This window comes from Callospermophilus lateralis, chromosome 16, assembly GCF_048772815.1.
Source record: "Callospermophilus lateralis isolate mCalLat2 chromosome 16, mCalLat2.hap1, whole genome shotgun sequence".
Taxonomy (NCBI): Eukaryota; Metazoa; Chordata; class Mammalia; order Rodentia; family Sciuridae; genus Callospermophilus; species Callospermophilus lateralis.
Window position 1 is genome coordinate 82,455,648 of NC_135320.1, and position 13,998 is coordinate 82,469,645.

General features: G+C 44.1%; 1 protein-coding gene across 1 annotated transcript in view; it reads right to left on the reverse strand.

Moving 5' to 3' along the window:
• Kcnq3 (potassium voltage-gated channel subfamily Q member 3) overlaps positions 1–13,998 on the reverse strand; it is a 304,538-nt gene that overhangs the window by 10,997 nt on the left and 279,543 nt on the right. The window contains exon 9 of the mRNA XM_076835658.2: positions 8,462–8,488. Within this exon, the coding sequence (XP_076691773.2) occupies positions 8,462–8,488 (27 nt within the window). The remainder of the gene's footprint in view (positions 1–8,461; positions 8,489–13,998) is intronic.

Sequence of the window (13,998 nt, forward strand, 5' to 3'; positions counted from 1 at the left end):
AAGTGCTCCTGAGTTCAATCCCTAATACATCCCTCCCCCAAAATAAATAGATAAGAATTTCTTCCCTCTATTTCCCACCCTCTGTGCTGTTGCACTAGTTGGCATGAGAAATAGTGATCTCTGTGTGAAGATTCTGGAGAGTCATGTTGCATGTTTTCCCACATAAATAGGCTTCAGTCATTGGCTTCCTCTCCATCACTCCACATGGGTCTTAGCACAAAATAGGCTCTCATGAGAGGGTGAATGCATATGGGGGTCCCATCAGTTCCCTCTGGGCCTGGGACCATTCTGTGTTCTGAGAAGCCAGTCTCACTGCCACAGCTGTGGGCTTCTGCCTTTGCAGCCTCGGGTTGTGTGGAGGGAGGTCCTGGGGTGGGGCTGCAGGGCTCAGGTGGGAATGCCACCCCTGCCAAGAACTCCTGCACTCCCTGAGCACCATCCTGGTACAGGGGCCTGACAACACTGCTTCATGGAGGCTTGGGGACTGTTACACATGATGTTATCTGTACAACTTCCTGCCTGCAGCCTGACTCTTAGAGGAGTCACTAAGAAATATTATTTGTAAATAAATAAATAAACAGACGACTTTGAGAATAAGCAATGGGCACCCCTTATTTCTTGCTCCCTCTGGGGCTATTCTCTCTCATCCCGCCCTGCTCACGGCAGTTGGGTTGAAGGACTCCATGAATAACCAGCCCAGGGTACATTTAGATAAACTCCAATATTCAACCAGCTCCATCTTCCCTGAGCTGAAGTCAAAATTTTTGGAGCTGCTTTCCTGACCAATATTTGGTGAATAGCAGATAGGACAGAGAAGATGTCAATGGTGGATAAGGCAGGAAGTGAACTGAACACATAGAGAAGGCAAACCTGCCCACCAAGGAAGAAGAGGCTTTGGCAGTTACTTCTCAGGCCATCTTCCTTCTTGGCCCCTGCCTACCTGTCCTGCCAAACCTCCAAGTGGCTCCATCTTTCTATCTGAACCAAGCCCTTTGTCCTTCCCAAAGGGTCCTCCCACACAAACAGGTCCACCTGCCTGCAGTACCCTTTCTCACCTCCACAGACAATCTTATTCCTATCTTCAAATCTATGTCCAAGTGTCCCCTCTTGAAAATTAGATACTCCTCATCTGCTTCAAAGTCATGTTGTATTTCTCTCTGTCACATATTAACACACTGTGTGGAGAAACCATTTCCACATCTGCTAGGCAGAGCCTCTGCCTAGTTATTTTGGGCCTAGCACACTCCCCTGCCCAGGACATCTGGATGCTCAGCATGGCACCTCAGATCATGGGCTTCTGGTAGAGACATCCTGGTGAATCATGTGACCCAGGTCACGTAACTTGTGCTCTTTGGTCTCCAGCTTCCTCACAAGCAGAATAAAGACAGTGAGCCCGTGCTTCACACAGCTGACAAAGAGTTAAATGCAGTAATGTTTGTAAAGTGCTTTGCCCACTGTCTGGGATGCAGGAAGCGTTCAATAAATGCTGGCTATCATCATTATCTTGGTAAATAATCCTCTTCTCACAGAAGCAGTGGAAAGCTTACCACATTTGTGAAAATAGTGGATATAATTTCCTGGGTCACAAAAAAAGGTTTGTGTGGGGTTTTTTAAATTTTATTTTATTCTTTTTCATGAACTGAGCTTTGGGGATTTATATATTATTTTCCAGTGCTTCTTAATGCTAATCTCAAAACACTTAACATTGCACTTTTACCCCTACTGGCAGGAACTAAGTACGGGAGGAGCTTAACCAAATGAATTAAGTAAGACAAAATGAATGGCAGCCGCTTTATCCTGATTTGAAATTTCAGCATAATTTTGGAAAGATAATGAGCAGGCCCTCTTGATTCTATCTATGTTGGGACCTAATTCTTTGACAGTTAAATGCTTTAGTCCAAACTCTGAGTGTCTGAATTGCTTTGGCCATGTTCACTTAATACTGCATTGGTCACAGACAATACTCAGACTGTGTTAAGATCCAGATGTGTAGGGCCAAAGTCAGAAATCTTGGCTCTGAATTACTAACAGCCCTTGTGCCTAAGAGGCTTACAGAATTCTTCTTCCAGCAAAGTGTATGATCAGCTTACTTCTTAATTGCGTTGCCTGAAATCCAAGACCCCACAGGATAATCAGATGCAAGCAAAGTTCACCACTGAAACGTGAGGCCCAATACTGCCCTTCTCTGTACAGATTTCCAGTGCACAATCCAGGACTTGTTCCCAGGGTACTGCAGGTCTTGCAAGCAAAGCCCTTCTTGGAGCTGACATCAGATTTCCTTGGAAAGTCTGGGTCCCGTCTTTGTCAGGTACAGACAGTTTCCAAATATGATCTAGAAAAGCTGCAGGTAGATGGACTGGAGACAGAGGGTGAAATCTAGGTGGCTCTGTCCTGGCAGACACAGCCCTTGTCTTGGGTCCTCGCCTGAGGTCTCACCACCCAGGAAACTCCAGCCACATTCAACTCCACAAAGTTCCCTGGCATTCAGCACTAGGTACATGCTGTGACCTCAGCCGGAGAGAACCTTCAGACTTTCTTTCATCTAAATGACTTGTATTCTTGTATAAAACCTGACCTGAGTACCAGTCTCAAGGCTCAGTTATCAGCATGTCTAGGTGCTCAGGGTAATGAGCAGGATGAGTGAAACCTCGTGCATCGTGCCTTGGCACACTTTACGCTTTCCCATCCATGGCACTTGGCCGTCATCATCAAACCTTTGACTCACAAGGGACCCTTTCACTAAATCAATGGTTTTTGCCTGGAGGTGGCTTCAATCCCTCAGAGAACCTTTGGCAATGCCTAGAGATGTATTTGGTTGATCCAACTTGGGGAGATCAACCGGCTTTTAGTGGACAGATGCCAGAGGTGCTGTTAAGCACCCTGAGATGCACAGGACAGACCCCATAACAAAGAATCACCCCTTCTAACTATCCACAGCACTGAGGCTGAGCATCCAAAATAAAAGCTTTGGGGCCCACTAGCTCATCCAGTTTTGTACGTCCATCTAGCACAGTGGCTGGCACAGGTGAGCACTGAAGGCATTATAATGATGCTGAAGGAAGGAAGAAAACATTTGATATGCTGATTAATAAAATGCATTCCACCTTAACTGAGCAAGGGAGTGCTGTATAGTAGAAATAATGTGGGCTTTGGAGTTAGAGAGATGGATTCATGTCTGTGCTCTGCAGTTATTATTTTAGATTGGGTAAGTCATAAGCTCTTTCTGATTCAGTTTCTTCATCCAAAAATGAAGCTCATATTAATTTATCCAACAGGAGATGTGTTTGACACCTTGTGAGTGCTAGGCTCTGATAGCGACCTGAGTAGATGGTGTAGTTCTCAGCCTCCTGTGAGCTCATGACAAAGTCAGGACAACATGGTTAGCAAAAGGATGCATGCACTGCTAGAGAGCTGGTGAGAAGGCAAAGGGAGAGTCATGAGGGAGAGCCACAGGTAACTGATGCAGGTAGGGTGGCCAGGGAAGACCTCTGGAGTGCACAGGAAATCAACTAGAAAGCCAGTCTCCATTGTCCAGATGAAGGTGATGGTGATACTGAAACTGAGACCTGATGGGTAAGAAGGAGCCAGACAGCAAAGAAGCAGGTAAGAGCTCTGCATCCAGGACTGAGTGAGGGTTCAAGGCTGTGAGGACCAGGCTCATGCCCCCGAGGGGAGGATATGAGGCCAGGGCATCCCAGGTGAGGGGCAGAGAGGCCCCAACTCGCCATTCCTGTGTGTCACTCAGGTGAAGTCAATTTCCTTGGTAAGTGAAATGGAGGTAGGGTACCTCCTTTCACCAGGTCATTTATACATTTACTTGGCAAGTATTTATAGGTACATCCTGTATCTCAGGCAAAGCATTAGTGCCAAGGAGCTCATGGCCTAGAGAGGAAAAGACAATTATAAAAGGATTTATTCATATATACATATATGTGAACATATAATATATATGTATATAACATGTATATATGTTTGTGTGTATTTATGCTTATATGTGTATACATGTATGTGTGTATACATACACACACGTATGCTTTATCAGGGAAGCTCTGAGTCCGACCCAAGCGCATGATGAGTAAGACATCTGAACCAGGTGAGAAGCAGTGGGAGTTATCCACTGTCTGCATTCTCATGAGGACCAAGTAGGACGACATGTGAAGTGTCAGCCTCTATCAAAGCCACAGTGAAGGCAGTTCTTTTCCTTATGATTAATCTTAGAATCACTGATCCTTAGAAAGAAGCATAAAATGGTCAGAGCCAACCTCCCTGTCACTGTAAGGATGTGGCTGAACTTTTCTTCCTCAAGTTCACATAAATCAGAACAGTCAAGGTAGCCCTCATAAAATGGCAGCTTGAGTCTCCACCAAGAAGCTGGCGCAGCACCGAGACCTGTTAAATCAGAGAATATAGCTCTTTCTCTCAGGCTGACAAACAGGTGTGTGGCTACTTATATGAGAAGGAAGCGATAAGATAAAATTAAAACCTGGCTGGCAACATAGATAGTAATAAGGCAAGGTCACAGTGTCCAATGGGGGCAGCCATTGTGAAGCAAATGATGGACAGGGAGGATCCATTGCTTGTCTGTGCACATAACTGACCATTGTGCAGTAACCTTGCACCCTGCCTTCTTGGGTAAAGAAATTGAGTTCTTTGTTGATGGTCTCCCTCCTTCCTCCAGCTCTCATCCCCCTCCAGGTTATGTTCCTGCACCCCACCTGGCACCTTACCGGCCAACTGGTCACCCAGCCAGGTACCTGTTCAGATCCTGGATGAGCAGTACTGATTGGCTTATATAACCGACCCTCTGAGCAGGAAAAGCTAGCAAACCCCTAACTCTAACTTTGAAAAATCATGGAATGGATCTTCCCTGGGCACCTGTAGGCAAGTAGAGGACTTTTGAAGGTGGCATGAGCAAGTTGACAGCCAGCTTTCAGAGGACCCTTTCCTATAACTGTAGAAGCACCCCCACCCCGCTGGAAAGCTTCGAAACTCATCTATGTGATCCTTAGCTTAACCAGAAGTGCCAAATCCAATCCACAGTGATATTTTCCATGTATAATAGTCCTCCTTATCTGTGAGCTTATTTTCTGTGGTTTCCATTACCTGTAGTCAACCATGGCCTAAAAGTATTGAATGGAAAATTACAGAAATACACAGTTTGCAGGTTTTAAATCGTGTACTGTTCTGAGTAATGTGATGAAATCTTGCATCTCCTACCCTGTTCTACCTGGTATGTGGATCATCCCTCTGTCTAGCATATCCATGGTGCATTTGCTACTCACCCAGTTGTTAGTGGCCATCTCAGTTATCAGACTGACTGTTGAAGTATTACAGTGTTTGTGTTCGAGAAACTCTTATTTTATTTAAAAATATCTCTATATAGCAGGAGGAGTGATCTTGGCAATTTGGACATGTCTATGAGAAGCTGCAAAGTGCTTCCTCTAAGTGAAAAAGTGAAAAGCAAAGTAGGATTTTTACATACTCACAACCCCCCACACACACACAGCACATCCATGTAACTTTTATTATAGTGTATTCTATAATAGTTCCATTTTATTATTAGTGATCATTGCTAATCTCTTACTGTATCTAATTTATAAATTGAACTTTGACCTTCGTATGTAAGTAAAAAAAATCATACCTAGTGCTTGGTACTATCTGCTGTTACAATTATCTAGTGGGGTCTTGGAATGTGTTCTTTTTTCCATATTTTTTGCTGGTGTGTTATGGTTGTACACATTGGTGGGACTTATTATTACACATTCATACATGCACACAATATAATAACATAATTTGGCCAATACTGTTCCCCGGTATTTATCCTTCCCTTCTTTCCTCCTTCCCCCTGGTAATTTTCCTCTGTTCTACCCATCTCCCTTTGATTTTGATGAGATTCCCTCCTACTGCTCTTTTCTTTTTCCTCTTGAACTTCCATATATGAAAGAAAACATATGGCCCTTGACCTTCTGAGTTTGGCTTATTTTGCTTAACTTTTGTTCCCCAGTGCCATTCATTTTCCTATAAATGTCATAAGTTAATTCTTCTTTATAGCTGAATAAGATTTCATTGTGTCTATACACTACATTTTCTTAATCTATTCATCACTGATAACACCTAGGCTAGTTCCATAGTTTGACTACTGTGTATTGTCTTGCTATAAACATGGGCGTGCATGTATCACTGTGGTGAGATGACTTTAATTCTTTAAGATGAATAGTGAGGAATGATAAAGCTGGTCATACGGTGGTTCCCTGCCTAGCCTTTTGAGGATCCTTGATACTGATTTCCATAATGGTTGTACTAATTTACAGTCCCACCAACAGTGTAAAAGTGTTCCTTTTTCTTCACATCCTCTCCAGAATTTATTATTTTTTATACTATTGATGGCTACCATTCTGACTAGAGTGAGAGGAATTCTCAGAGTAGTTTTGATTTGCATTTCCCTGATTGTCAATGATGTTGAACTTTTAAAAAATATTTTAGCCATTTCCACTTTTTATGAGAAGTATCTATTTAGTTAATTTGCCTATTTATTAATTGAGTTATTTGATTTTTGGCATTAAGTTTTTGGGTTCTTTATACTTTCTGAATATTACTCCTCTGTCAGAAGAGTAGCTAACAAAGATTTCATTCCATTCTGTAGGTTCTCTCTTCATATTCCCAATTGTTTCTTTTGCTGTGCAGAAGCTTTTTAATTTGAGGCTATCCCATTTATTACTCAAAGCGTTATTTCCTGAGCTTTAGGGGTCCTATTGGGGAAGTCGTTGCTTGTGCCTACATGCTGGAGTGTTGACCCTATGTTTTCTTCTAGGAGTTGCATAGTTTCTGGTCCAATTCCTTGATCCATTTTAAGTGGATTTTGCGCAGTGTGAGAGATGAGGGTCTGGTCTCATTCTTCTATATATGGATAATCAGTTTTGGGAATGTACTCTTTATGTCTATATAGAAAAGACTCCAAAGGCAGATTAAATAATTTACTAGCAGTGTGAACTTATGCATGACTGAAGACCTCATTGGTCTGGAGGGAATGAAAATAAAGAATACGCTGGAGAGAGTCTTGAGATCTGGATCCTATAACCTCTGCTGCTCATGGGCTGTATGATATAAGGTGAGCCTGTCTCCTCGAGGGTTCTCAGTTTGTATAAATCTATCTAGAGGAGTACTCTGGTTGTCTTCCCACTCTGCCTCTGTGAGTCATGAGCTGCTGCAGTTTCTCTAGAAAATGTCCTCTGACCTTGTCATCAAAATTCATCTAGCCCTCTTCTACAGTCCACCCCCGATGGCCTCTACAGTCCAAGCTAGGTGCAGGCAAGAAACTCTCCATTCACTTTTACATACACATTCATGGAAAGCCTGACATGTATTTCTGCAGGGAAATTGATGGTTCTGACTGCAATGGTTTCTTCCAAGCAGGGTTATGTATGGGGAGAGCACCATGCAGATCACTCAAGGGGACAAGGTTGTCCAATCACAGGTTCCCAAAGGCCAGTGTTCTCAAATGGTTCCCTGCAAGCAGTTCCAGGCTCCTGTCACCTCCTCTGCCCAAATTCTGTCAACTCTAGGAGCACAGCATTGGCTTAAGATACAAGAATATACTTCATGCTTGTATAACTATGTCAAAACGGATTCTACTGTCATACATAGCTAAAAGGAACAGTAAAATAAAATTTTTTTAAAAGTCTACTGTGAGGGCTTGTAAGTGGTTTTCCAACAAATAAGACTGTGTGTGTAATCATTTATATTTATAAATACATAAGCAGTTTGCAGTAGTATTTACAAGGTGGCCTTTCTTTACAGTCTGTAGCAGGGTCCACGGTTTCCCTGTCATTGGGCCTCTTCTGAGAGGGAGAAGGAGGAGGGTTAGAGACATGCTTAGAACCCAGAAGCTCCTGCAGTTTCTGCAGCAGCCTGCAGTGAGGACTGTTTGCTGGGAAGCATCTGCAGGTGTGGGGACCATGAATTATGGTCTTGATTCATTTTCTGAAGTACCATGTGTGAGGCCAAGAAGCAAATGAAACTCCGAGGAATGGAAATAACTTCTTAATATTCAGACCTGCCAGACTTTGGATTTTAGTCTTGCCACTCATCCACTGTGTAAACCAGGGGGAATGATTCAACCTCTCTGAACCCCACTCCCCTCACCCACCAGGGAGGATATCAAAGCTTATTTTATACTGGGGTTGTATGGACCAAAGGAGGCAACACAGAGAGAATTTCTAGCACAAAACCTGGCCCAGAGGACAGTAAGTGGCTGCTGCTGTGATTCCCATTAGGTTTCCCTGATTATGTCTTCATGAAAATGGAGGAGAAATGCCATCAGCAGCAAGAGTGACCCCAGACTTGTGTTGTGACAAGCATGGCCACACGGGGGCCACCCACCGTACCAAAGCATACTGGGAGAACTGGACCCTCTACCCTGACCCAGTGGTGGGGAGAAGGGAATTTATAATCAGAAACTCACCTGGCGGCTGCCTCCAGCTGTTCTTTCCTGTAAGGAGAAGAGGGAGAAAAGACAGACAAAGCGTGAATTACGTGGAACACGCCCCCCCCCACAAAGTTTGCTCCACAGATTCCCTTTGAAGGTGCTGGAGCAGCGTGTTGCTCTGGGACAAGATGGAATATGTGGAGGGGAAGCCACGAGGGAGGAGGTCCCAGCTGGACCCCAGGCCCCTGCTGCTGTGTGCTGTCGGGTTCTTCTCAGCCACTCCTATATGCCCTTACTCATCCAGAAAACAGCTGCTGAACACCCTCTCTGGCCCTGTCTGTAGTGGCGCTCAGAGGATTTGTTCAAGAGGAGACAGATCAGGCTGCAGCAGACACACCCCACTGTTTGTCACCCCCGTCATCACTATAGTCAACACTGGCATCTTTCGTGCCTTCTGCTCGGTCATCAGATATTACCGTAGGTAGGTGCTTTTATACATCAGCTCATTTCATCCTCATTACAACCCTGTAAGGGAAGTACTAGGATCAGTCATTTTCCTGATGCGGCACAGAGAAGTAAAAAAATATTGCTCAAGGTCACAATTAGGAAGCTGCAAGGTCAGGATCCCAAGTTGGGCCATCTGGCTTCAGAGTCCACACTGTCCTGAGGGGCACTGCAGGTGCTATGCAAATAGTCCTGGTCCTGAGCCTTTGCCCAGCCTCTGCTTTAGATTTCCCTTCCTCTTTTTCTTCTGCCTGGAACCATCTTACTCATCTAACCTATCTGGACCCAGGCCTGACAGGGTGTTCCAGCCCTGTGGCACTAACAGTGGCTTCCAGGACTATACTTTGGGAGCCCAGCATCTTCCTATCCCCCTCCATCTCCTCTGTGCTAAAGCATCAGTACTTCTCCCAGCCCAGACTCATCCAGCAGAGACTGAACTCCTGCAGTGGCCCAGGTACTTGGACAGTTTGCTTTCACACATTTTATTCCAGTTGACCCTTGCCAAAATAATCTTCAGAAATGGTTATTACCCAAATAACCCTGTCTCATTTTTTACCCAGTTTTCCTCCCTCAATAACTGTGTCTTCACTGAGTTGAATGGAAAGAGCATGGACTTTGGCATAAGCACTGGGCTGCAGTCTCTGTTCCACCCCATGTCGGCTGGTTGCACTGGGCAGCTAATTAATCTGACACTCTGTGTTATGTCTTGGGTCTGGAGTGTCCAGCAGCCTCACACGTGGAAGACTTGGTCCTCAACGCAGCAATGTTCAGAGGTGAGTTCTCACTGAACCACGGGGCTCTGACCTCATCAATGAGTTCACCCATTAGCAGAGTCATATCTGATGGCATTACTGGGAAGTGGTGGAAACTGTAGGAGGCGGCCTACTTGAAGGAAGTTGGTGCGCCCTGGAAGGGCATTTACCGCCCAGACCCTTCCTCTCTGCCTTTCTCTCTCTGCCTTTCTCTCTCTCTCTCTCTCTCTCTCTCTCTCTCTCTCTCTCTCTCTTTCTCTCTCTCTCTGCTTCATGGTCATTATGAGCTGATCAACTTTCCTCCATCACGCTCTTTTCCTTCTGCTCTGATGTTCTGCTCTGCCTCAGGCCCGGAGCCATGGAATCAGCTGGCCATGGACTGAAACTTGTGAAACCATGAGCCAAGATCAATCTTTCCTCCTGTAAGTTGATTTTCTCAGGTGTTTTGGCACAACAGAAAGCTGAATAACACACTCTGATTCTTTATCTATAAAAATAGAGTTACTCCTTCTACTTACCTTTTAGAACATTCTAAATGTAAAATAAGATAGTATGTATAAAGTCAGGTTCAATGTTTGGCCACACTGTCTATGGCTCCCCTTCTCCATTTCTAAGTACTCTGATAGCCTTGACTGGTCACAGAAGGAACAAGTCCGGGTTCCACAGTAAACTAGCTGTTCTTGGTCAAGTAACTTCTACTTCCTGGGCCTGACTCTCCACATCTCCATTTCAGTTCTGTTATCTAACAATTGCAGAGCCATGCTGGTCACACATGGCTTTTTATATTAAAAAAATATATAAAAATTAAATTCCTCATTGCACTAAGAACAGTCCAATGCTTAATAGCCACATATGGCCAATGGCTGCCATATTGGGTAGTACTGCTGTAGAACATGTGAAACTCTCTGATGTCCTCTGTAATTCAAAAACAACAAGTTTATAATTATAGGTGGTAATAAAATAAAACTAAAAATGGAACTCCACTGTCCATCATGGCTAGACCCAAACACATACCTGCAGATTGATAAAGGACTACACTGAGCAGAAAATGGATGGGCTACACAACTTCATCCTTCAAAACCTTTGGCAAGAAAGTAAAATGGTCTAACCCCTGTGGAGAACAGTCTGGCAGTTCTGTAAGAAGTTAAACATAGAGCTACCATTTCTACTCACAAGTATATACTCAAAGTAATTGAAAAGGTGACCATAAAATGACATGGATCTGAATATTCACAGCTGTGGTCTTCCTATTATCTAAAATCTAGAAACAACACTGGATTCTGTCAAGTGATGAATGGGTAAGCATAATGTGGTGTATGTCACTGGATATTACTCAACCCACAGTAAGGAACAAAGTTCTGATAAGCACTGCAGCATGGATGGAACCTGAAGTCACTATGTTAGTGAAAGAAAACATACACAAAAGGCAATGTATAATATGATTTTGTTACTACATGAAATGTTCAGAATAGGCAGAAGAGAGACAGAAGCAGATTAGTGGTTGCAGGGTTGGGAAGAAAGAAGGAACAAGGAATAACTGATAATGGATACAGGGTTTCTTTCTGGGATAAGGAAAATTTTCTGGAGTTATATAGTGGTCGTCATTGCCTAACGTCACAAATATACTGAAAACTACCACATTGTCTACTTTAACAGGATACCTTTTGTGGTAGGTGAAATCCTCTTATGGACTGTGAAATGTATCTCAATAAAATTGTTATTTAAAAAATTAAGCATATGGCAAAAGAATCCTCCAGGAGGCAGGTGAGGACATGTCAGTGTATTGTCAGCCACTTCTTGCCATTAACGTGGAGTAGCTGGAACTCAGGGACATTGTTTCCCCAAGGGACTGCCTTGTTAGTGACTTTCTCTAGTGACTCTATACTTTTGTTCTTGAGAGAAAAAAGAAATGTTCTCTCTTAGTTTAAAAGCCATTCCAATATCACAGCAGCTGTCTGCAGCACAATGTAGTCCTTCAAGTCTCTGACAGCTAGGACAATGCCTTATTTATAATAAATTAACCCAAAAGAAAAGGACCATTGCCAAGGCCTTGGGATGCATAGAAAATGAAAATCCTCTTGGTTCTGCACCCAATGTGGTTGCACAGTTTCTTGTTTTTGAGTTCAAGGTCACACTTAGGGGGAAGTCAGCCACCTGTCTGTTCTAGGGAGCCTGCTTTATGCTACCTAGGCTCTAAATGATTACAGGAATCATAGAATTTCAGAAACAAAAGGAACTGGATAGGTTATATTCTGAGTGACTAAGTCTAAGAACAAGTCAGGGAACCCAGTGAGTAAGCCCAAGTACATCATTCATTCCCTGAAGACTGGTACTGAAGGTGCCTCTCACCTCCCCAACCCTTCTGCAGGCATTGGTCCCTCTTGCTTATTCTTTTTCAGATCCTTCCTCTCCTCTCCCTTCTTACTGCTTTTGCCTTGGGCCTGGGCCCTCATTGCCCTGACCCTGAGCCCCATAGTCATTTGCTAGCTGATCTCCTTTGATCTTGAGCCTGTGGAATCACCCTCTGTCTTCTTTCTGAAACAGATCAGATGGTGTCATTCTCTGGCTCCTAGGGCTTCAGTATTAAAATTAGATTCACTCTCAAGTCATTGAGAACCCTCCCTGGTCTGGCCCAGTGCTTAGCACATAGCACTCAAATATATCGGTGGATTGGATGCCCTGAGTGGAAAGGTGCCCATGCCCCCAGAATCTCTTGAGGAAGAGAGACATGACAGGATTGCAGGGGAGAAGTTACCAGGCTCTGGTCTTGCAGGATCTGAAGTTTGTGTAAAGTTTTGGATTTTCATTTTCATCTTTTCGTCATATTTACTCACTGAAAAGTTCTATGCAGGGAAATGAGTCAATAGAACCCAAATTCCTTGTCTTTTCTTAAATCTTGACCACAGTCTGGTGTTGAGAGTCGAAAGATAAACTGAAGCAGCCTTCGTAGACTGGCCACTGAGGGGTCACTCGTCCACTACTGGCTTATACTATGGCCCTAAAATGTCAGACCCATGGGGAAAACATGTTTGAGAGTGTCTTAATGAAGTGGCAAATCCTTCCTAAGATTTTTCTTTTTATCTCTGTTAATAACTGCAACCTGCTAGTTTCTGCTTCTGTAATCATGCTTGATCAGCAGCTGTGGCCAGAACCAGAGCTGCCTGGAAAGAGGGAAAGGAAATCAAGGCTACTTGCATGAGAAACTCTTGAAACCCAGAAGACTGTACTGTATAAAAGATACCAAAAACAAAGGGCTGTTCAGCCTTTGGGAAAGATTTTGCTGAACCTATTCTTCTGCATCTTCAAGTGCCACATGTCTCTTTCCAGTGCCATAATTTTCTGTATTTTCTATAACAATAAACCCCAAGAACAAGCTCACTGTCCATCTATGTTTCCTTCCAAGTCAAGAGTTCTAGGAGTCAACTTTCTACCCACAGACTTCAAGGCATGAGCTCAGAACTCCAGTACCTGAAACGTGGGAAGGAGCAGTCTCCTTCAGAAGCCCAGGGAGATAAAAGGCCATGGGCTTAGGAAACCTCTATGTTTTAACATTGGTCAGTGTCTGACGTTCAGAGCCTCAGTTGGCTTATCTGCAAGTAGATCTTGCTAACTCTCAGCCTGTCTCCAGGTGTGCACTATGTGCATATGCATGTGGCCATGAGTGGATCTCTCCTAGGCTCCTGTTCCATGTGGTTTTCCCCCAGTCCTCCATCGTATCACTGAAGCTGGGTCTGCATTTCCAAAATGCTCCTCCACTCTAATACACCTTGACGTTTGAGAACCCCCGACTTATCTCCTAGGGTACCCGTGAGGATTAAGTCAAATAAGCACTTGGAAACCTGGAACACAGTGGACATCAATGCACAGTAATTTCCCTCTTCCTACATGCTGGCCATGGGAAAAGTCTATTTTTTTCTTCCTTTCAACCTTGAGAACACAAAACACCATCATTGAGTTTCCAGAGGACTCTTTTGTCCTCTTTCACCTTCCCTTTTCCACAGTCCAGGGTGGTGTGCATTCTAGGGAGGACACCCAGCATTGCTAAGGCAGCTGTGGGTGCAGGCTTCCACTTTCTCAATCCTGTCCTCTGCTCATACATAGATAGGAACTTTATTTATCAGCCACTTCACACTGTCCAGCTGCTAACCTCTGGCGGCACACTGGAGTCACCTGGGGAGCTTTTGGAAACATGGATACCCAAGCATAGTCCTGAGGATTCTGATTTTAACACCCTGAACGTGTCCTGCTCCCAGTTGATGCTAACGTACAGCCCATGATGGGAAGCCCCCTTGCCCCAGAAGATGTCCTCCAGGCAAC